The 23,396-nt window shown below is 38.2% G+C and overlaps 3 protein-coding genes across 5 annotated transcripts in view; 2 read left to right on the forward strand and 1 right to left on the reverse strand.

Moving 5' to 3' along the window:
• Positions 1–7,092, reverse strand: part of LOC134821380 (mucin-2-like) — a 99,629-nt gene extending 92,537 nt beyond the window's left edge. The window contains exon 1 of the mRNA XM_063832123.1: positions 6,971–7,092. The gene's annotated coding sequence lies outside the window, so the exon portion shown is untranslated. The remainder of the gene's footprint in view (positions 1–6,970) is intronic.
• LOC134820871 (uncharacterized) overlaps positions 1–23,396 on the forward strand; it is a 1,079,557-nt gene that overhangs the window by 214,677 nt on the left and 841,484 nt on the right. The gene's annotated exons all lie outside the window — the stretch shown is intronic.
• LOC134820865 (uncharacterized) overlaps positions 1–23,396 on the forward strand; it is a 58,641-nt gene that overhangs the window by 10,579 nt on the left and 24,666 nt on the right. For 2 of the 3 annotated variants that reach the window (XM_063831508.1, XM_063831510.1), the window contains 20 exons: positions 1,557–1,667; positions 1,943–2,128; positions 3,614–3,720; positions 3,943–4,111; positions 6,680–6,809; positions 7,520–7,656; positions 9,195–9,323; positions 13,153–13,311; positions 15,191–15,321; positions 15,702–15,828; positions 17,108–17,197; positions 17,452–17,544; positions 18,169–18,309; positions 18,531–18,706; positions 19,271–19,376; positions 20,380–20,474; positions 20,608–20,704; positions 20,826–21,124; positions 21,321–21,435; positions 23,235–23,331. In XM_063831508.1, coding sequence (XP_063687578.1) covers positions 1,557–1,667; positions 1,943–2,128; positions 3,614–3,720; positions 3,943–4,111; positions 6,680–6,809; positions 7,520–7,656; positions 9,195–9,323; positions 13,153–13,311; positions 15,191–15,321; positions 15,702–15,828; positions 17,108–17,197; positions 17,452–17,544; positions 18,169–18,309; positions 18,531–18,706; positions 19,271–19,376; positions 20,380–20,474; positions 20,608–20,704; positions 20,826–21,124; positions 21,321–21,435; positions 23,235–23,331 — 2,695 coding nt within the window. The remainder of the gene's footprint in view (positions 1–1,556; positions 1,668–1,942; positions 2,129–3,613; positions 3,721–3,942; positions 4,112–6,679; positions 6,810–7,519; positions 7,657–9,194; positions 9,324–13,152; positions 13,312–15,190; positions 15,322–15,701; positions 15,829–17,107; positions 17,198–17,451; positions 17,545–18,168; positions 18,310–18,530; positions 18,707–19,270; positions 19,377–20,379; positions 20,475–20,607; positions 20,705–20,825; positions 21,125–21,320; positions 21,436–23,234; positions 23,332–23,396) is intronic. The other variant, XM_063831509.1, reaches the window with a different exon arrangement.

The raw sequence follows: 23,396 nt of genomic DNA on the forward strand, positions 1-23,396 counted from the left end.
AGTGGTGAAGACATCTATAAAACCTTACTGCAGACCAAAAGATGGTCTGTAAATGACCATCTAGACGCGGTGTCCCACACTAGACGCGGTGTCCCACACTAGACGCGGTGTCCCACACTAGACGCGGTGTCCCACACTAGACGCGGTGTCCCACACTAGACGCGGTGTCCCACACTAGACGCGGTGTCCCACACTAGACGCGGTGTCCCACACTAGACGCGGTGTCCCACACTAGACGCGGTGTCCCACACTAGACGCGGTGTCCCACACTAGACGCGGTGTCCCACACTAGACGCGGTGTCCCACACTAGACGCGGTGTCCCACACTAGACGCGGTGTCCCACACTAGACGCGGTGTCCCACACTAGACGCGGTGTCCCACACTAGACTAGACGCGGTGTTCCACACTAGACGCGGTGTCCCACACTGCTAGAGAGTAGAGACCTTCATTAGACTATGTGTAATGATCTAATGGTACAAGGTCCTCTCTGTCGACAAGTTTGAGACCTTGCTTTGTCAGTTCAAGCCAATGCCCTGGCTAACTCTACAGCGTGCATGTGTTACGTAATATTACCTAACTTAATATGAAGTTGTATTATGTATTTTATTAATAACCCGTAGTCTAGCATTGTTCACTTACGTGCTTGGCACTGGACACAGACTCTATGTGGTTGTCCAGGCTTACACTTGCAAACGTGTAGATAAAAAGAGAAATAGTTTGGCACCTCTCTGCCAATACTGGTATTAGTTCATCTACCATTTATAGAAACTGCTATATTGTAGCAGCAAAAGGAATTTGGATCGCTTGATGATGTCTGAAAAATGTTGGGAATTTAAATAAAGGTTTGGGAATCCTCTTGAAGAATAATGCAAGTTAAGACTTGGTAACAGACAGTGGTGCTGCAATCTGTAGAGACTAGTTTACTGACGCTTCACATAAGTTTATATCTCGAATTATGACTAAGTCCGTTATTTAGACACGACGGAATTTTAACTTAACCTTGGTTACTTCTGCATCAATTAAATCATTAATGAAAATTAAGTTAACTTTAATACAGTTTACCTGGCCCGCTTAGATAGCTCACTATCAGTGTAAGCTACTAAAGTTAAATCAACCATTACGTAATACTCATCTCTATTATTAGAGTATTATATACTTTAGATATTTTATCAGCCAAACTGCAGGCTGAAAAAGGTTTAAAATATTCGGAATGGATTCCTATCATTTGTTTTGTCAATTTAACTAAAGGAACTAATTCTTGACATTTCAAAGATAATAAGACTAATGATCAATGCTGAAATATAGTTTGCAATCTTGGGCCAACATAGCATACCTGTGCTTCATTTGTTAATGTTCTAAAACATCCTATTCAAACATTGGGAACATTCATCATTTAAATGGATATCGATAGGTTCAACGTTATGAACTACTACCTGATAAATAGCTCACAATAGTGACTTTAATATAAGCGAAATACTAAATAAGCATTGATAGAAAGATAGCCGCTAGGCATAAACATATAATAATAATCCCATCTAAACTGTGATATTCCCAGAACTGAAGACAGAACCGGAAGTGAACGGTGTTCTTGGACAGACTACGACCCTCACATGTACCATCTCTGATACACAATCTGCTCCTAACTCCAAATACTGGATATTCAACAGTGAGTTTTACTTTATTTTATAATGTGTAACTCTTTGAATGTACCTAAAAATACTAAATAGCGATTATATTTTGTTCCTTTATCGGAAGGTTTGACATTACGCACTTTCAAAAGGAAAAAGCGAGCTTAACCGCGCGGAACAAGGAAATGAATTTAACGTAACCCGATATTATAGGACCCCTCAACCTCTTCCACAGTCCCCTCAACCTCTTCCTCAGACCCCTCAACCTCTTCCTCAGACCCCTCACTTCCCCCTAACTCACTACTTCCCTCAGGCAATGAGAACATCATGTCGGAGACGGCAGACTACCTGCCCACAGTAGTGACGGACGGTACCACCCTTACTTCCACCCTCACTATAAAGTCAGTGTCAGTAGGAGGGGACTTTACTTGTATCTTTGTGTACCAGACTGACGGAGTGGATTTGGAGGTCTCAGCTTCTACTACTCTCAAAGTTACAAGTGAGTATTGTCAAGTTTATTCCAGAATGTACTGGGAAAAGTAGCGAAGTTGTGACGTTCGACTAGATTAATACCGGAAATTTGCTTCTCGTGTGAATTGTGTGATTCCATTCCTGGAATCTGGAATTTCCGGACAATTTTAGATTTGTGTGGAATTATCAAACTTGAGCGAGGAGTTTTAAAAAAAGCTCCTTTATAAATAAGACCTCTACTCAGCTGGAAGTTATCATTGAGTAACAAGATCATATTGTGTGATGTATAGAAATTGGAGTTTCATTTTCATCAGCCGTGTTAGGCTTGTATAGTAAAAGCTTTTTTATTGTGTATAATAACATGACCCCTTTTATCCTATGGTTCTGGTGAATTCTTTGCGGGTATATACGCGTGTGTTAGTGTGTCGTATATTGCTGAAAAGTTGAGCCGATGAGTGTGGACATGTTAGAGGTTGAAGGAAGCAAGAAAACTGAGTTTACGACCTGAGGTATACAACAGCTGTATAAGTTTGGCAGGCATTATTACAAGTCAAATTACCGGTACACGTGCGAGTAAGATATGTGACTCGTGCCATTAAATGGAAATGATATACTGTGTAGCAAAACTTATTTTTCGTCTATCTCGGCTCTAGGCTCTACTTGTTAGTTTTTAGAGGAATCATCAGGACTAAAATAGAACAGTTGTGTCAGGTCCCCCGGCCCGTGTGAGCACTGAATATGCACTTCTAAGTATGTAGTATGTACACAATTCCACGGGAAGTCCCCCCCTCTTTCTCTCTCTCTCTCTCTCTCTCTCTCTCTCTCTCTCTCTCTCTCTCTCTCTCTCTCTCTCTCTCTCTCTCTCTCTCTCTCTCTCTCTCTCTCTCTCTCTCTCCCTCTCTCTCTCTCTCCCTCTCTCTCTCTCTCTCTCTGTCTTCTCACTGTGTCTTCTCACTTCTCAGTGTACACAAAGGAAGAGTGTTACTGAAGGCTCTCTGTACCTGTAGTAGCAGCTAGTAGTCTCTAGTAGCTATTGTGTAGCGGATGTGAGAGGTGCTGCTCCAAGGTGCTAAGCCAGAGTAATGTTAACAATGCTAACAGTGCTAACAAGGCTAACAAGGCTAGCAATGTAACCACTGTACTACTAACGGTAGATAGATTGGGGATTTATTTTTAGATACATACCCAATCTATATACCGTTAGTAGTACATAACAGTGGTTACATTGTTTAAAAACCAAATTTTAGGAATGGAACAGCATTTCAGGGCTATCAGGTCCTAAATCCATTATCTTTACCATGCTCAGTGCTTACATGGTAAGACAATTTGGTTTAGTTGCTCTCTAAACCATAACCATAACCAAAACCAAAACCAAAACCAAAACCAAAACCAAAAACTAATTCAACTTAACAAGCATATATGGACCATGTTACGACGAAAATTACTTACGATTTAAACCCAAAAGCAAAACCTCGCTCCCGGAATAAAGGTATTATAACGAATTCCCTCTCAGATATAGAGATAAAAGGAGGAGGAGCACTGCAGAACCATCCTGGTATATCAACTGTCACGTGTAAACTGGTAACAGCGGATACGGAACCTACTAGAGTCTATTGGAAGGTATACGATTTCTTGGGAGTTATTTTAACAGTTTCACAACTTTAAAGATAAGAGAATGTTTCAAATTGAATGATCTTTTTCGTCGTTGAAAATCATCTAAATTTAGGCAGCTGTTTCCAAATTCCAGCTTACTGATTTAAGATTTTACTCCACTAGTAGTCTCACCTTACACACTAGTAGTCTCACAACTACACAACTAGATAACACCACCTCCCATTTCAGTACAACTCAAACGAGATCACAGAAAACGTCACCTCCACTGGTTTCATAGCCGGCAGCAAGACCACAGAGCTCCGCTACTGGGGGGTAGACAGTGACAGTGACTTCTTTTGTAACTGGGTCTGGGACGGGGAACCGGAAGTGGTTATGAGGGTTCCTGTTGAAGTCGGAGGTTAGTCACACTATGTGTCACACTATGTGTCACACTATGTGTCACACTATGTGTCACACTATGTGTCACACTATGTGTCACACTATGTGTCACTCTATGTGTCACACTGGCTATCTGCCATGTTAAGATTTAGTTTGACAGCTGGCCAACTTTTCATTTTGTTGCATTAAGCTTGGTTGAATCCGAGTGACGCCATTTTGTTGAATTGATTTGGCCCTCAGCACAGTTTTATTTGGGCTATTTGTTTTCCTCTCGCACTATTTCGAGCTATTAATTTGACAACCTGCGGTATTCCCAGATCATATCAAGTTTCTACACTCAACAAAATATACAGCTGCACTTCTCAGTTGAAATAATTGCAAAATTGAGCTAATTGTCTTTACTCTCTGATAAATAATTCTCAAGATCGATTACCAGTATCTCGCCTTCCTTTACACTTGAGCACCCACAACACCCGCTCTCTCTACAATTAACTGTATATGAACAGGGGTAATTACCTCATTAAGTGATTATCATTATAATCACTTTCTCCACAAGTAGCACAAACTGGGAGACCTGGATGAGTGGCGTTGTAAGGGTAACACCTGGGTCTGTTACCATGATAACATAAATGGTAACTTGTGGTTACTGAGGTAAAATTTGGGTTGTCAAGGTAACGTTGTGTTGTAATGTGGACATCAGGAATTATGTAAATATATGTTGATCATGTGATAGGAATTTTAAGCATCTGAACGTGTAGTAAAATTGTTATTGTTATTGAGGTATTGAATGTGATGTGAATTAATGAGTATATTATCATGATTATGGGATGATTAACTATTTGGGTTACGGGACATGTTATCATATGTTGTAAAATGTAAAATATGTAAACAATCTTGATTCTTGATTAGAAATGTCCGCAATTTAAAATAGAAACTTAACTTTAACTAGCTCTTCCTGGATAGATTTGAGGACTTGTTGGTGTTTTTGCTAACCTTTTTCTCGCACTAATTCAACAATTAAAACTCAAACCTTAGGTGACTTATTCAAATAAAGATATTTCTTTTTACCATATTTTATGCACAGATCTATAAGGTTCATAAGATCTTGATAAGATTTCAATAAGTCTTCAATCTTCCAATCACGGATCACCTAGAGATATGCAGTTCAGTACAGTACATGTTCAATACATATACAGTACATGTTCAGTACAGTACATGTACAGTGCAGGATCACTGTACAACAATTAAAGAACGTGTCTGATTCACGAGTAGAAGCCTAGTGGCTGATAATCGCTACTTAAAACTAGACATCCGAACACGTGTCACGTGTCACGTGGTCACGTGATACAGGATCAATCACGTGACCACCCTTTTGTGTAGTACGTACAAGGCGGCTCTCTTTAGTTTTCTACAGCTGAGTTGCTAAGTAACTGGTATAGAGAATGGAGGTCGTGTTGGTACGGTTTCTGTGATCAGTAGCCGACATGTTAATGGTTAACTGGTTTAGACCCAGTCACTATAGCTATAGACTGTTAGGAGGCTAAGTAGTTCCTGTAAAGTTGGTTGGACTCGACATTTTAACGTTATAATTGACTGAAACCACTAGGAATAAATAAGTAAATAAGTAGTAAATAAGTGGTGAATAACGTTATATGGGTATCGTACCAAGTTTATCTTTTCTCTTTTGATCAAATATTTTAGACATCGGCTGCCATACAACACGACTTTAGTGGATTTATAAAGATGTCAAATATTTAAATGTTATAAAATATAAGTTAGGTAGAACCAGCCAGATCTATTTCAGTACCCTGCCGTACTGTAAACAACACAATATAAAACTAACTTTGGCTAGACGAGTGTGTCCCTAAAAAGGGAGTTTTGTTAATAACTATAAATAGAAGAGTGTACGGCTTCTTATTCTATCAGTGTGGTGGGTTCTGGATAGAATAATAGTTTTTAAATGGTTATTCAAAATGTTATATTGATAAAATGAAATCAAGGATTTTGTGTGTGTGACTGGATATTTGATAAGGAATCCCTTGCTTTATGATGAGCTGTTAAACTAAATGTTAAACTAGGGTGTGGGGTGTGGCACCATGCCCCACATGCCATCTGTAAACTACATGCCGCATGAACAGTGCCTACTTTAGCTGCAACTTGCATAACTTGAACACTTACAAATCCTGGTACATGTGCTGGGACGTGCTACTAGTTAGGATATTACGAGAGAGGGAGAAGCATGCTGAGAGACTGAGAAGCATGCAGTAAAGGAATGGTATATAAGTTGATCGCTGTTATGTTTAATGCAGATAATTTATGAATGCTTTGTTTATTTGTTGATTACAACAAATAAACTTGATAATAGAAAACTTAAATAATCAAACTAAATAACCTACCAATTAGTAACCAACCAATTAGTAACCAATCAATTAGTAACCAATCAATTAGTAACCAACCAATTAATAACCAACCAATTAGTAACCAACCAATTAGTAACCAACCAATTAGTAACCAACCAATTAGTAACCAACCAATTAGTAACCAGACTCAGTAACTAACTTATAACCAATCCCTCCTCCCTCCGCAGAACTGGAAGTATCAGGGCTCGTACTGAAACAAGGTGAGACTGGTCAGATCACGTGTTCTATTAAAGACTTTGAGACCCGTCCTCAGAAAGTCACGTGGAAGAAAGATGGGAATGCTCTCAACAGTATCGTGTAAGTTAAATGTTCATTAAATCTCTCAGTTAATTACAAGTTTCCTTAATTTAGAGGTGGAATCAGGAAGATTGATGGTTTCGAAATTTCGACGTTAGCAATTATTAATTTTAAATGCCACTTACAATTTTTTGGAAAGTTTTAGATATCATTTTTTCAACGGCCAGGTAGCGCAGTTGGTTAGAACGCCTGTCTTACAATCGTTAGGTTGCGAGTTCGAAACCCACTGACTGCCTGGTCGTGGGGTGAGCGTCGTCGACGTTCAGCTAAGGATCATGAGTGGTCTATGCAGCCCCCCGGTCTACTCAGCCGAATACTCGAGAAATCGGGTGTGAGGGTTAAATGAGGAGCTGCACATTGCAGCAAAGTCTCGGACGAAGAAAGTATGGTACACACTACCTTAACCGTCACTGGCCAAAAAGATCCTTCGGCTTCCTGTAATTGGCTGGTTGCACTTGTGTAACATTGTGGCTGTTGGAATACACCGAAGTAAAATAAGTGTCTAGATAAAAAAAAAATTTATTGACGATTAATGCTAGTTAGGTTTGGACTTACTTTTTTATTTACAACCATTTAATACTTCCTTATTATTATCTTAATATTCTTAATATTATTATATTCTTAATATTATTATATTCTTAATATTATTATATTCTTAATATTATTATATTCTTAATATTATTATATTCTTAATATTATTATATCCTCAGTATCGGAACCAACAACAAGGAATCTAGCTGGACACACAGTATAACTAACGCAGGAGTGGACCAGGCGGGGGAGTACTCGTGCTCGCTAAACGTGGGGAATGATGTTCTGGAACTTAGCAACCATGTCACTGTTGGGGGTAAAAATAGTTTTAATAAACTTGCTGAATAACTTAGTTTTAATAAACTTACTGAATAACTTAGTTTTAATAAACTTACTGAATAACTTAGTTTTAATAAACTTACTGAATAACTTAGTTTTAATAAACTTACTGAATAACTTAGTTTTAATAAACTTACTGAATAACTTAATAAGTAACTAAATAACTTGTTAAGCTTAGCAACCATGTCACTGTTGGGGGTAAGAATAGTTCCAGTAAAGATTTCGCTTTTGCATTTTGGGATAATGATTACGTTATATTACTGAGCACAAGACTAACATCTGATTTGTTTCATCTTGTACAGCAAGTTAAATGCTCCTCATATCGTCGATTATGTTATATGGGGAGGGAATTCATATTTAGTTTTACCACTATCACGATGCTGTATGAAACAAAATTCGATTTATTTACATAACTTAATCTTGTTACCATTTGGGGCAGACACGGGTTTCTCACTGTTCTATAAAATTCATTTTTGTGAACGCTGAAAACGATTAATACGCATAATTGAGACTGCAAGGTGTTCCGTTACAAGATTGGCCAGGGGCCAGAGTTGATTTATTTTATTTGCTTACTCGTATGAATCTTTCGTTTGCCCGGGGAATTATCGAAAATATGTTCTTAATCTTCGTTATATTCCGAATTTGCTCCCCTGTCCATACTGCGGGGGATATTACTGATCTGACATCTGAGGAAATTCTGGATTCAGGTACAATGTTCGGTATGCACTTCACACTTGGATTAGGACAGGATACCATGCATCATGACCAATTGTGCTGAATTACTTTCCTTGCTCTGAAAACATAATTCTCGGTGATAACGGTCTCTTAAACAAGATGATAATCCTCTCAATCTGAAGGATAATTGCAATGTCCTGGAAGATGAATGGCACCACCTCAGCTGGACCTGGACCACCTGGACCACTTGGACCACCTGTACCACTTGGACCACCTGTACCACATGAACCTACAATTACATGAACGGAGTCTAGTTCTCTTGAAAAGACCCTTAGAAGCTTAGACAGACATCTCAACACTACCAAATATTCATTTCTAATCTCTAAGATTGAAGGCAATTAGAAAGGTGTCAATGATAAAGCGTATTTATGGAAAATAATGAGAGAAAACAAGGACAGCAACTTGGGTACTGAGCTACATGTACAAACATCACCTGAGGTATCAGTGTCATCATGGGCAACAGCAAGACAAGCCTCAGCCATACATTTAGCTGCGACCGTATTTTAACTAACTAACTAACTAACTAACTAACTAACTAACTAACTAACTAACTAACTAACTAACTAACTAACTAACTAACTAACTAACTAACTAACTAACTAACTAACTAACTAACTAACTAACTAACTAACTATCTAACTAACTAACTAACTAACTAACTAACTAACTAAGTAACTAACTAACTAACTAACTAAGTAACTAACTAACTAACTAACTAACTAACTAACTAACTAACTAACTAACTAACTAACTAACTAACTAACTATCTAAACGTTTCAGCACCAGTGATAAGCTCTACGCCGTTTGTTGAACAAGGAGGTGACTTAGTCCTAACCTGTAAACTAACAGTGTACAACCTACAAGCTAAACCTAAAGCTTACTGGACCGCAAACGGCAATACAATCACCGGTAAGCACGTATATATTATAACTAACCGAACATTTACCATTTAGTTATGAACTGATAACTAACTGAATTTAGAATTCAACTCTACAATTTCCATCGTATTTTATTATATGGTTGAACAGCTTCACCAATCACCAATCCCTTAGCATAATTTCTTACTTACAATCTATTAACCTGTGACGTGTTGTGTTAATGTATACATATTTTAATATATATATAATATGGACACGTTCATTTGAGTTTGAGGATATTGGTAAATATAAGTGACCCTATTAAAAGACACAGTGTAGTTGACTTTGTCACACTATGAAATTACTTAAACCCTTGATGGTTAGGATAATCGTCTCATCCTTCAGGCTAACTTTGTCACATAACGATATCTTAATCAGGTGATAAGATATCGCTTAAATACGGCCGGCACGGAAATGGTTACATTGTCACACTATAAACATGTGACGGAGTAAATATGGACCCCTTGCTGCCGTTTTTGACCAAATTTTTGAGTGTCCAGTTGATTGGATGGGTACATATGACCATTACCTACATATTTGACGACTTTTTTCGTTAGATGGTGCATTCAGGTTTACTCTGTCACACATTAAAGAAAATATGTGATGAATGTTTAGGGCACCCTGATAAGCAATGCTGAGTAGTGTAAGTTTATTTGATGGCCTGGAAGTGCTGGGAATTGTTATTATATCATATAGTCGTAAGGGATTAAAACACAGAAGGCACAACCAAGCTTACTTTGTCACATAATCTTGATGATATCTGAACATGTGTGAAATTGAACAAATAATGATATACCAGCTTAAACCCCTTATATTATACGTACTATGGATCAAACAACACTGCTAGTACCATGCACCAGTCACATAGATCATTATCAGGTGGTAATATGTTAACAGTGTCACAATTAAACTACCGCAACATGGTCAAAAATAGGGTAATTTCGTCACAAACAAGAATTTCGCCGCGGTGAAACCACGCACGATCAATTTTCCCTACGATGTACTTGTACCATTAATTCTTTTGAGTGAAAAGTGTGACTGGAAAAAAGTGCATCATATTTACATACTATGTTTTTTATAAATGAGTGTGATTCGTGCATGGTATAAATTGACGATTTATTTGACCAATGCAGCGCCGCGCATCAACAATAAATAAATCCAGAAAATTGCGGAAAATAACTTTGCGAAGGAGGAATTTCACTGTAATTAATTAACACATGGCTAGCGTCGCGCGCAGCATAACAGACGCTTCCTATACACTTAATTATAGGGGAGTGGTCTATATTTCGAAGGAGCAGACTTTTGTCATCATCGCAGGTCCATCGGGCCACCTCATATATCCAAACCCGATTACTTATTCCCTACGATCTTTTTGCCTTCGGCAAGAGTAGGGAAAAAAATTATTATAACTCTGTTAGCTCCTTGCTGGCAAAATAACTAGTTAATCGAAATTTTTTTGATGATAAAGTTACATAGTATTCTAATAGAGGTATGGTTCTTCAAAATAGGGGCAAGACATGTTTACTTTGTCACATCAGTTATTATAAGAGTTAGGTAATCGTCATCAGATTAAAAGATATTTTTCGTAGTTTGGATCGATTAATACTTTAATATACCTGTAATAAATCCTATGCCAATTTTAACACACATCTTGATACTGTTGGGGCAGGGAAAGTTAATTTTGTCACATTTTGAATGTCTTTGACAAATAAATCTAAATTTTTAAAATTGAGTTCTTATGTTCAGGACAATATTCTTCCAATCGTTTCTGAAAGAATGTTGAATTCTAATAGAGTTATAGATCTTCAAAATAGGGGCAAGACATGTTTACTTTGTCACATCAGTTATTATAAGAGTTAGGTAATCGTCATCACATTAACATATATTTTTTTGTAGTTTGGATTGATTTATATAGGTAATAAAGCAGCCTATGCTAATTTTTACACACTATCTTGAAATTTTTGGGGCATGAAAAGTTAATTTTGTCACATTTTTAGTGACTTTGACAAATTTAACCTAAAATTGTTAAACTTAAGCTCTGATGTTCTGGACAATATTCTAATAGAGGTATAGAATAAAGATCTTCAAAATAGGGGCAAGACATGTTTACTTTGTCACATCAGTTATTATAAGAGTTATTATAAGAGTTATTATAAGAGTTATTATAAGAGTTATTATAAGAGTTATTATAAGAGTTATTATAAGAGTTATTATAAGAGTTATTATAAGAGTTATTATAAGAGTTATTATAAGAGTTATTATAAGAGTTATTATAAGAGTTATTATAAGAGTTATTATAAGAGTTATTATAAGAGTTATTATAAGAGACTATTTCATTCTATAATGATTGTTTTTAATCTATTTACGATTTCGCATAATTTTTTGTGACAATGTTAACATCAACTGATCTTAACTTGCATCAACTACATTGTCATCATATAAAACTTTCCCGCCTTTCAAACCAAAATCAGATATAAATAATTCGCCCAAAATTTTAAATTCCATATATTGTGACAGAATTAACCTCATTTCCCAATAACCGAGTGCCTGTATTAGCTAACTATTCAAAACAACATATTTTAGGGCTATGATTGGTAGAGCAACCATCAAATAATGAGTTGAAAGGGTTTTTAGGACACCTCACAGTAGAATAGAGGTATGGTATCATGAGTGTGACAACTGACAAAGTTACCAAAATATTGCCTTGTAACCGTTCGATCCGTGCCCATTAACCAATGTTGTATCATAATTGTTAGATTGACCTAATTTACTATATTTCAGACCAAGGAATGATAATTAGACAACTGCAGTTAACTAAGTCACACAAAATGTGACATTTGAAACATTATAGTACCTAACAACAATAGATTTTCTTTCCGAGCGGTGCATATGGGAGTATGGGTTACGTGGCTAATGTTCAGAACTTCTGAACGTGCTAGATTAATAGATGTCAAAATTAAGCCACTATCGTCAAAAACGCTATTATTTTTGTTTACCAATATCCTCAAACTCAAATGAACGTGTCCATATATACATTAAAATAGTGACAGTTCACTGTCTCCCTATTTAATCCCCTTCATGAATCCCAAAATAACCCCATAATTTGCTCTTATATGGTGGTTAACACAACTTCACCTGGTTAATGTTAACAGAACCCGCCAGCAATCAATGTCCAGTGATCAGCTATTTGATAAAGGTTAAATGACATGCCTGTCAAGTCTGATATTTAGTGTCTCGTCTATCTCACCCAGCAACTTGCATTATTATCAGCCTTATCACTTAGATCAATGACCCACCGCCTTTCTCCCTAGTATTATAGTATAGTGTCAAGTGCACTCGTGTCGTCACTATCATGAATACTGAAGTACTGAATAGGTCCCAATCCCCTGACCCCCATACATCGTCTTTTTTGTAAAGCTTCTTTTGTGATGATGTGTCTTTTCCAATAACTACGCTGTAGTTATTGACTACTAACATAGTACTGCTGAGAAAGTTACTCCACTTTCGAGGATTATAAAGTATTAATATCCATACTTGTCTGGTACATTGACACACAGGGCATACTCTGATTATTATACAGATCGGCCCTTTTGGTCAGGGACGATCATCGTCCCGGATCATCGTCCCGGATCATCGATCATGATAAAACCCAAGTAACTTTATGTTACTTTATGTAATGATAATATTACTTTACTACATGGGGCACACTCAATACTCTGTTTTGTTTCTTGTGTGTGTGTCTGGACCCCCTTACTTTATTCAAGTTAGCTGGATATTATCCAGATAATATTACTTTACTTAACACGCATAACACCTCCCAGAGCCTCTGGATACGGAAGTAACAGATAATACAGTAACAAGTACAGTAACACTGAGTAAAGTTAACAAAGATAACGAGGTAGCGCATGTCTGCGTGTTTGTGTTCACTGACCCCCAATCTGCTGATATCTCTTCAGACCCTCTTACTCCTGATGTTCTAGGTTTGTTTTTGAGAAAAGTTTATTAAACTTTTAGAATTTTAGTTTTCTTGCGCATTGGTCTTTTAAAACGCGATTTTCGATTGTTTTGATTCCAGTTTTCTCAACAATATAAAAAGCTTTGGAATCTATCCAAAAAACCCGACCCAGTTCCGTTTAATTCCACGGTGGAATGCCACTGAAACATTCACGGAGCTGTGTCGGGCTTCTTGGATAGTGTCCAACATTTCAAGGCTTTATTTTCAAGATGCTGTCAGATTCAGTCTACCAATTAATAAACTGTTATCATTAATAAACCTCATCTGTACTAATTACACTACACATCTAAGTAACACTATGTAACACCAGAGTAAATGACCTTTGATCTCGATCCTGGACTTACGTGCCAGGTTAAAAACCAAAACCAAAACCAAAACTAAGCCACACTCTCTGTACTCGTTACTAAGCCACACTCTCTGTACTCGTTACTAAGCCACACTCTCTGTACTCGTTACTAAGCCACACTCTCTGTACTCGTTACTAAGCCACACTCTCTGTCCTGGACTTACGTGCCAGGTTAAAAACCAAAACCAAAACCAAAACTAAGCCACACTCTCTGTACTCGTTACTAAGCCACACTCTCTGTACTCGTTACTAAGCAACACTCTCTGTACTCGTTACTAAGCCACACTCTCTGTACTCGTTACTAAGCAACACTGACAGTACTCGTTACTAAGCCACACTCTCTGTACTCGTTACTAAGCCACACTCTCTATACTCGTTACTAAGCCACACTCTCTGTACTCGTTACTAAGCCACACTCTCTGTACTCGTTACTAAGCAACACTCTCTGTACTCGTTACTAAGCCACACTCTCTGTACTCGTTACTAAGCAACACTGACAGTACTCGTTACTAAGCCACACTCTCTGTACTCGTTACTAAGCCACACTCTCTGTACTCGTTACTAAGCCACACTCTCTGTACTCGTTACTAAGCCACACTCTCTGTACTCGTTACTAAGCCACACTCTCTGTACTCGTTACTAAGCAACACTGACAGTACTCGTTACTAAGCCACACTCTCTGTACTCGTTACTAAGCCACACTCTCTGTACTCGTTACTAAGCCACACTCTCTGTACTCGTTACTAAGCCACACTCTCTGTACTCGTTACTAAGCCACACTCTCTGTACTCGTTACTAAGCAACACTCACTGTACTCGTTGCTAAGCCACACTCTCTGTACTCGTTACTAAGCAACACTGACAGTACTCGTTACTAAGCAACACTGACAGTACTCGTTACTAAGCCACACTCTCTGTACTCGTTACTAAGCAGGGGGGGGGGGTCCAAGGGGAACTTTGGGGAACTTTGGGAAAGTCCCCCAAGATTTCTGAAGTTCCCCAAAAAAAAGATCCCCAAAACTCCCCAAAGTTCCCCGAAATTCCCCAAAATTATTCAAAATTATTTAAAATTATTCAAAATTATTCAAAATTATTCAAAATTTCTCTAATATACATTAATACCCATTAATGTTAACATGTATGTTATTATAAGGTATAATCTTAACTTACTTGTTGATACTTGCAGCATGATAATTTGTTTGGCATTATAATTTTTTTGGGGAACTTTGGGGAACTTTGGGGAATTTTGGGGAACTTTCTGAAGTTCCCCAAAAAAAAGTTCCCCAAAATTCCCCAAAATTATTTGTTTCATTGATAATTTTTTGGGGAACTTTGGGAAAGTCCCCCAGGTTTCCTGAAGTTCCCCAAAAAAAAGTTCCCCAAAACTCCCCAAAGTTCCCCTTGGACCCCCCCCTAAGCAACACTCACTGTACTCGTTACTAAGCCACACTCTCTATACTCGTTACTAAGCAACACTGACAGTACCACCACCACCGCAGTGTTTGGAGTAGAGCCAGTGTCCCAATACGGCTCAGTAGGCAGTGTAGCTACCTTTACCTGCACAGGGGAGGCGGGTAACAGTGATGCTGGCAACCCTACTGTTAACTGGTACAGCACCGAGGGAGTCCAGGTTAGTGTTAATTAAACTTAATTAGTTAATTAGTTGTTAATTGGTAATGAGTGATCAATCGGTGAGTTTGAAATCGTTGAAATTAATTATATTTTGCTTTAGTATGTCTAAACAAAGACTAATACCTGATACTAAACTACTACTACTAATATTTACTGCACTGCTGATAGCATGTGGTTAGAAGGGTTTTGGCACTATCTAAGAAGCCCGATACAGCTTCAATAGTGAAATTTCACCTTTAAACTTAGTGTTGGGCTTCTCAGATAGTGCCAAGCTTTCGGGTTCTGAAGTACGACTTAAAGAATTAATTTAAAATAAAAACATGTTTATAATATATTAATAATGAACTTAATCACGTAATTAATTACTAATTTGCACAGATCGGAGAAGTGGGAAGCACGATCTACAAGTTAGAAATACCACTAACTGGTACAGTAGTGGAGTGTAGGGTGACCTGGGCTAATACTAACGTTATACTCAAGACAACGGTCGCTGCTATTGTCAGTAGTAAGTTCTTACTTCCTTTTTTAAAGAAAGAAAGGAAAGAAGGCGTTACTTCTTCTCTTTCAGTCATGTGTGGGTCTAGTCGAACATTTATCTGATACTACTGTTCTTGCCTGTCTCCTTGACTGTTGACAATATCTGAATAAAGTACGGAAATAGATTCCATTCGATTTCAAATTTCATAACATTTCAGAGTTCAGACATATAATAAGCTTCTAGCACGGTAGTGATTTGTTCATGTTGAAAACTAATTCACTGATTCAGCTATCTAAGATAAAACTTTGAATCACTGCTTACTTATTATGCTTTATGTTCTAATAACAAGGTGATTTAACAGCTGATTAGGTGATTTAGAAGGTGATTAGGTGCCATGTTTTGACTTGCAGGTGACGAGTTAGCTTCTACTCTCCACAATTAGTCACCAACCACTGGATAAATTTACAGAACCCCAGAACCAACGTCAACCTGTTATAGGGTTTAACGACAACTAGTTATGTTAATGCCTATAAATAAACGTGTAAATAAGAGTAAGGACTAAAGAATTAATGTTGTCCGTAGTACACGTGTAACAGTACAGTGACACGTGTCAGTACACGTGTTACGCTATGTGGCACGTGTTACTACACGTGTCACTTTATACCCTGTACTATGCACATATGTTACATGATGATTGAAGCTTGTAAAATATACTCACCTCATTTATTCACATTATAAGACACTATCTGTTCAAATATTCACATGGTTAGGGCCTGGGTTACTCATCTACTCTACGTGGTACAATGTGAATACAGTGTTTAGGACAATGACGTTATCTTCGAGTAGTATGGCCAGAGGGATGCAGGCCCAATGTAGATAAAATACTGGGTGTAGATAAGTGATGCAATAGAAATTAGAGAGAGACGCACAACGCAGGCCTTATGTAGATTACACGTCTTGATGTAGAATGAAGATTGTAGATTAGCCTAATCTGCATCAGGTATGTAATCTACACTACGATTAGGGATAATAGGCAGCTGTATAATACATACTAAAATAGAGATAGGGTAGCTTGCCCACTTTATTTATTATCAAAAAAAGATAAAACTAGGATTGTAAATATCTATTTTTTGTTTTTAACTTTCTGCTCCGATGAGGAGAGAAAGTATTTTGAAGAGAGCCGCTCAGACATGGGCACCGTATTGTGTAAATTATTTAGTTATATTTTATACAATATCTTGCATAGTAGCGGGGTAGTAAACACTGTGTTTCGTTTCTTTTCGTATCTAACTATTAACTGATTCAGATGTGGAAGCACTGCCCACACAGTACACTACAGAAGGGAATAGCTCAGTAGATCTGACGTGTCTTTACAAAGCTACTTCTGAGAACTATGGTATGTAACCATGGTAACCATGGTAACCATGGTAACTATGGTAACTTACTTCATCGCTCTCTAAAACTTATGTCTTTCTTTTTTAACTATGTTATTGTGATGTCTATATAATATATCCCGGTTATAATTCATGCTTCACCTGAAACTACCTGCAAATCTCCCCCAATATTGCCTGATGTTTGGTAACTAAGTAACGTACCGTAAGATTACATATCCCCTCTAAATTCCTCTCTCTCACCCTCTTATTCCTCCAGGAGCAGCTCCCTCGGAAGTAGGGTGGTTCAGGATAGAGTCTGACAACTCTCCTACTGACCTCAGCACAATAGCTGGCTACTCTGTCGACAAAGGTAACATTATAAAGGAGCAGTGTTAGATCATGTTGTAGTCTCAATAACTTCCGTTAATTGTCATTCCTTTAAACGTGCAAGGAGATCAGTACATGTCCGAGAGATCTGTAGAAAGTTGTCCAGCATGTCGCCAGCTTAGTTAGCTTATGGATCGTACTAATAACCTAAACTTGCTGCTATCGAGATATCAAAATCCTATCAGATATCAAGATATATTAAGATATTATCAGTCAGATATTATCAGTAAATAATATCAGCAGTGCATGACCCTGTTATCAGTGTTGAGACTGCACAAAACTTGTATCTAAACCCGCTGTCACCAGTATCTTGTAAAGGTTAAGTCATACCCTGGATATAGCACACCAGGAATTAGATACCGTCCTCAAACGATGAGCTGACGGGTTGTTGTACAGTTTGTGGGTGTTTTCTACAAAACACACCCAATCTCATGGCCATTATTCAGCGGTTTTACTGTTGACAGTCAGTCGGTAATAATATGCAATAACCACGTCATAAACTACCGTAATTTATATCGTCAATTCGACGTAGTATTGTTGAGGATGTGGAGTGTACACTTAGTGTCTAATCAGAATATCAACACTTATTTACAGTAAAACGTTTCAGGAATCTATAGTGCCGGAGCGCAGACCAGTACCTTGACCATCAGTAATGTTAAGATTGCTAACAACGATGATAAGACTTTCCAGTGTAATTTCACTGTTGCTGGCCAGACTGTTTCTGGGAAGATTAAACTTAGAGTTCTTGGTAAGTTTTAACTAATTAACTAATTAACTAATTAACCAACCGTCAGTGTTTTTGTGATTATTAACTTGTAGGAGTGCTTAAGTAATTGATATAAAACAGTTCATAAGTGCAATAGTTATAGTTCAGAAACTAAGTCGTATCTAACAAAATATTAATAATCATCTGTAAACTGATCAACTAATTAACCAACCAACCAACTAATTAACAAACAAATTAACCAGGAATCTACCTGAACGTAGCAACTGAAAGCATCACAAAGATGTCGGGAGAGTATCTCAGTCTAACAGCAGCCACTACACGTACCTACGACGTGAGCCCTACTTGGAGGTGGTTTAGAGATAAGGAGCAGGGAACAACTTTGTTCGCGGGGGACGGTCTGATATTCCCTTCTATCAGGGTATGTATGTTAGGGGTATGTTAGGTATGTTAGGGGTATGTTAGGTATGTTGTTGTTAAATAGAGGTACTGATTTTGTGCCTGAGATTGATGAGAAATGATACCCTCTTCCCGCTTATTATGTGTTGGTTTGGGGCACCCACTTTACCTCCTACCAGAGGGTAGACACACAAATATTTTAGCTATTTGGGTCCCTTTGGTGCAGAGCAAAGGAATTACTATTTATGTGCACTTCAATTTATGCGATCTCAGGGGTTAATTTAAACTTACGACACTATTTTAGTACCATTGCTAGGGGCCAAGGTGGTGATATACTATCATTTTTACACGTGATAACACATTGTATTGCCTGTATATAATGTAGAACTTGTCATATTTAACCGTGTAGTGAGTGGTACTATAGTGGGAACTCAGTATAAGTGATGAAATGAGGGAGAAGCCGGGAAGTGCTATGGTAGAAATGTTGGAATTCTAAGAGTTATTAGTGTTATTAGTGTTATTAGTGTTAGTGCTATTATCTCTGAGTGGTGATTACCAACTCACGTATTCACCACCTCTTCAACAGGTAACTGATGCTGGAAAGTACGTAATTAACGCTCATTTTGAGGTGCCTGTCGGAGATGAGATGAGATCTTTAGATGTTACCGCTACTACTACTGTCATTGTCAACCGTGAGTTAACATTTGTTCACTTAAAACATCTATTTTTGTTACTTCATAGATTCGGCTATCTGATATCTCTGGAATGGACTCGAACATCTTGACACGTGACAACAGTTCATGTTTTGAGATTATAGCTTCCACTGCTTGGTGCACAAATTTTCGACTATTGAACTTTAGTAAGTTATTTGTATTTACAAAGTAAAACATCGGCTTATATTTGACAGCCCAGCTGATTTGTAATGTTTTGTTAAGTTAAGAGGAAATAGAAGACTGCTACCGTTTGATTGTAAGTAGTGACTCATGACCCTAACTTTTTCTTGTCTCTAGTCAATCCTATACAAATTGACACCGAGTCCTAACTCTAAGTAAAATATCTTTCCTGTTGCACTAGTTCTGAGTATCAAGGGAAATACATTTTACACCAAGCTTTCAACTCGTTGCTACGATCTCTTTCCAATGTTCTGTACATACCAAACATGCTCATTGAAATATCACTCACTCTATTTCCTTATCGGTAATGCACTGAGACACTGTGCGTACCACGAAGGAAACAATAAGTATTGCAAGTGTTACAATTAGATGGGTCTACTTAAACTGTAGCTGAGCGGACGCGCTTATTTTAATATTGAAATATCAGCGCGTCACGTACAGTATAATAGCGCGCGGCGTGGACTACTTTCACTTCGGGTGTTATTCTTGGAAATCGATTACCATTGCCAGCTTACTGCAATATTCTCTTATCAGGCACTTCACATTTCTGGGATTTCCTTGATTTGTGATGTCATTAAAGCAATATATTATTTCGACTTTCGCATGAAAGTGTCTTTAACCTTGCCTTGTCCCATGTCTCTTATATTTCCATATTAGGATTGTCTCATTGTATCACATACCCAATGATTTGTGCTCCAGAGACGAAACACTTTCGTTAGATAATTTTGCAATTCGTGCATTGCAGTATTCCAAATTTTAATCATGAATATAATCCGTAAGTTATTAAACTACCACTTTGCAGCGGGTTGTAAGACTGGATCATTAAAGAACGTGAAGAACAGTGGAGATATTCCTCAGTACGTCCTTAACGGCTGGAGTGCTACCATTCACTGCTCGGTAAGTAATTATTTCATAGTTGAGGGTCAACAAGGTCTTCTGATTCAGCTCATTATCTGGTGCTTGTTTTCTTTCCGATTTTCTATTCTATATTTCCATCACTAAGGTATTTTGACCTTAAAACTTTTTGTAGGATAACTACATGCTGGATAACTACAAGTACGAGACGTCCCAAATTCTCTCCTGTACTTCATCTGATTTCGTGGAGTTAACTATGATCAGCTGCATTGGTAAACAAACAAACACACGAAACCAACAAACTAATCCATTTTTACACGCGACTAACAAATTTCCTAACAATTAAAGATGACTATTAGGAGACAAGGATTATACAATTACTGTGTATTTCAGCTGGATGTTGGTACGTGGTGCAAGATCACGAGACAGTTGTTAGTTTTGGGAACAGTGTGAGAACACCAGGAGGTCCCTACCCTCTCTATCCTAGTGATAGTTTCATAACATCATGTGATACTGATAACAACAAGACGTTTCCGTCCGGGACTAACCCTAACTACACTTGCCCTGATGGAGGAGGTGTAATGTCCTACACGCTGTGTACAGACGGGTGTAGATATGTGGAGGATAATAAGATTAATTTAACGTTTCCTGATAAGATGGTTCACAAAGACCTTCTTCCTCGAGGAGAAAAGGTGACAAATAGCGCCGCGCTGGGTGTCATTTTATTGTCGGGTATTCACGATTTAACACGTGATCAACCAATCGTAAAACTCAAACTAGTGAACCAGAAATCCTGTCAAGATATTCGTTATCAGCTCAACTCGTTTAACATTTATTGATATGCTGAAATTACTGCTATCACGTGCTAACGATTTCTCCCCTCTTCAGTTGAAGTACGAGTGTCTTGAGGGTGAAGATAACGTGTATAACGCTGACCATACCTTCACTTGTGTGGTGGATGCTAACAACAACTCTATCTCTATCAACCTTCAGATCTGCACTGGTTAGTTGTCATCCTCGACTTTATGTTGTTGCTTTCGAGCCGCGTTTCTCTTATCTGTATCGGTTCCCTTTTCCCCGACTATTTATCTGGTTGTCACCTAGTTTGGAAAGATTTGATATGAAAGCAGGTATATCGTAAGTCTACAATCAGGCCCCTCCCCCCTGTTATTATAACCCCAACCCTAGTCTAGAAGGTAGTTTCACCGAGTCTAGTGGGTAGTAGTTTCTAATATCACCCTAACTGTGAAACTTCTCACGGCTATGTTAGGAAGCTCGTTACTCTGGTAATAGGACGTTAATTGACCGCTGTGCGACTGGTAATGAGCCGTTATGAGTAGCCTTGGTCTTGTATCCGTGGTTTTAACGCCCCCTACGGGGTCCTATAGGTAATAGTGTGACATCAACACGGACTTAACTAATTCCTTAATTTAAAGGTGTCGCGCTCTAATGAGATCAGCTTATCACTACTATAAGCTAGCTCTTTGTTAACCAGGATTTGGTGATGTAACCTGGTGTCTCTCTCAAATACAACCTCACCACTCGTTCTTTACTCGCTCGTTCTTAACCTGGTAACCTAGTAACCTGGTATCCTCTCTCAAATACACCCTCGCCGCTTGTTCTTTACTCGCTCGTTCTTAACCTGGTAACCTAGTAAATTGGTATCCTCTCTCAAATACAACCTCACCGCTCGTTCTTTACTCGCTCGTTCTTAACCTGGTAACCTGGTAACCTGGTAACCTGGTAACCTTGTAACATGGTGTACTCTCTTAAATACACCATCACCGCTCGTTCTTTACTCGCTCTTTCTTAACTTGGTAACCTGGTAACATGGTAACCTGGTAACCTTGTAACATGGTGTACTCTCTTAAATACACCCTCACCGCTCGTTCTCTACTTGCTCGATTTTAAAGTTTTAACTTGCTCAAACGTGTAAACTCTTTTATTGTCAGTCTTGAGTGTTTGCTCAGCTGTTAAGATGTTCTCAAATCAAGAAATCCCAAGAAACTGAAACTCAACACCAGTCTGTTGCATCAAGTTCACTCTTTTCCACACTGATGGTAGTCTTGAATTTCACCAGACGTCACGGATGACGATCAAATATATTACAAACTGTCAATTGGTCCGACCATTAATTCACCCTTTCTTCCGGGTTTGTCTCAACCACCAGGAGACTAGTTTCCAGCCTGTGTGCCCCCTTGTGCATGTCCAGCCCTCTCTCCCTTTCAATTTAATGGTACTCCCTCAGATGACTTTAGAGTTGTACCTCACGTCATTTCTCACGGGTCAACACTGGAACATGCTGGCGCTATCTTTATCCTTCACATTGTAATGAACGTCATAAATCAAAATAAAGCCAGTGCGTGTGGCTGAAGCAATTTATATGTGTCCTAATTTGTCTGTAACGTGGCTTGATCCGTGCTAATGTAGGATAAATCTTGGTGTAATCGGTTGCAATGTCAGTTTAGCGCTGGCATCTTGTCAGGCGAGTATTTAAGATCGTTGGTTTTAATGTGTTCCGTTATTTTAGAATGTAGCGAGAGTCGCTTTGCTGATAAGACTGATGTTTTAGAACGGGTTAGTTGCTTAGTTTTGTTGCTCGTTGTACAAAGTACGTCTCAATTGAGTTGCTTATAATTCCTGTTTTCTATTATTATCATGGTTGTTGTTTTACTTGCTTTGACTATAATCAGATCCCAGACTGCATCTTTCCCCCAAGATCCTTACATTTGATCTCAAGTCCCCTAATATTTCCCCGTCCCCCCAACACTTCCCTTCTAGTCTAACATTTGTTTCCTGCAGTGCCGGTGCCGTGGGACGCTATTATAATCGGACTAGCTGTCTTCCTGTTGATACTGGCTCTGGCGATGATGGTGTTTGGGCTTTATCTCTACATGAAGTAAGTTAATCTTGTGTCCTGCTGTAACCAACTGAAATCTTTGGTGTCAGTGTTTCATTTTGAAC

This window comes from Bolinopsis microptera, chromosome 9, assembly GCF_026151205.1.
Source record: "Bolinopsis microptera isolate Bmic1 chromosome 9, MBARI_Bmic_1.0, whole genome shotgun sequence".
NCBI classification, from domain to species: domain Eukaryota; kingdom Metazoa; phylum Ctenophora; class Tentaculata; order Lobata; family Bolinopsidae; genus Bolinopsis; species Bolinopsis microptera.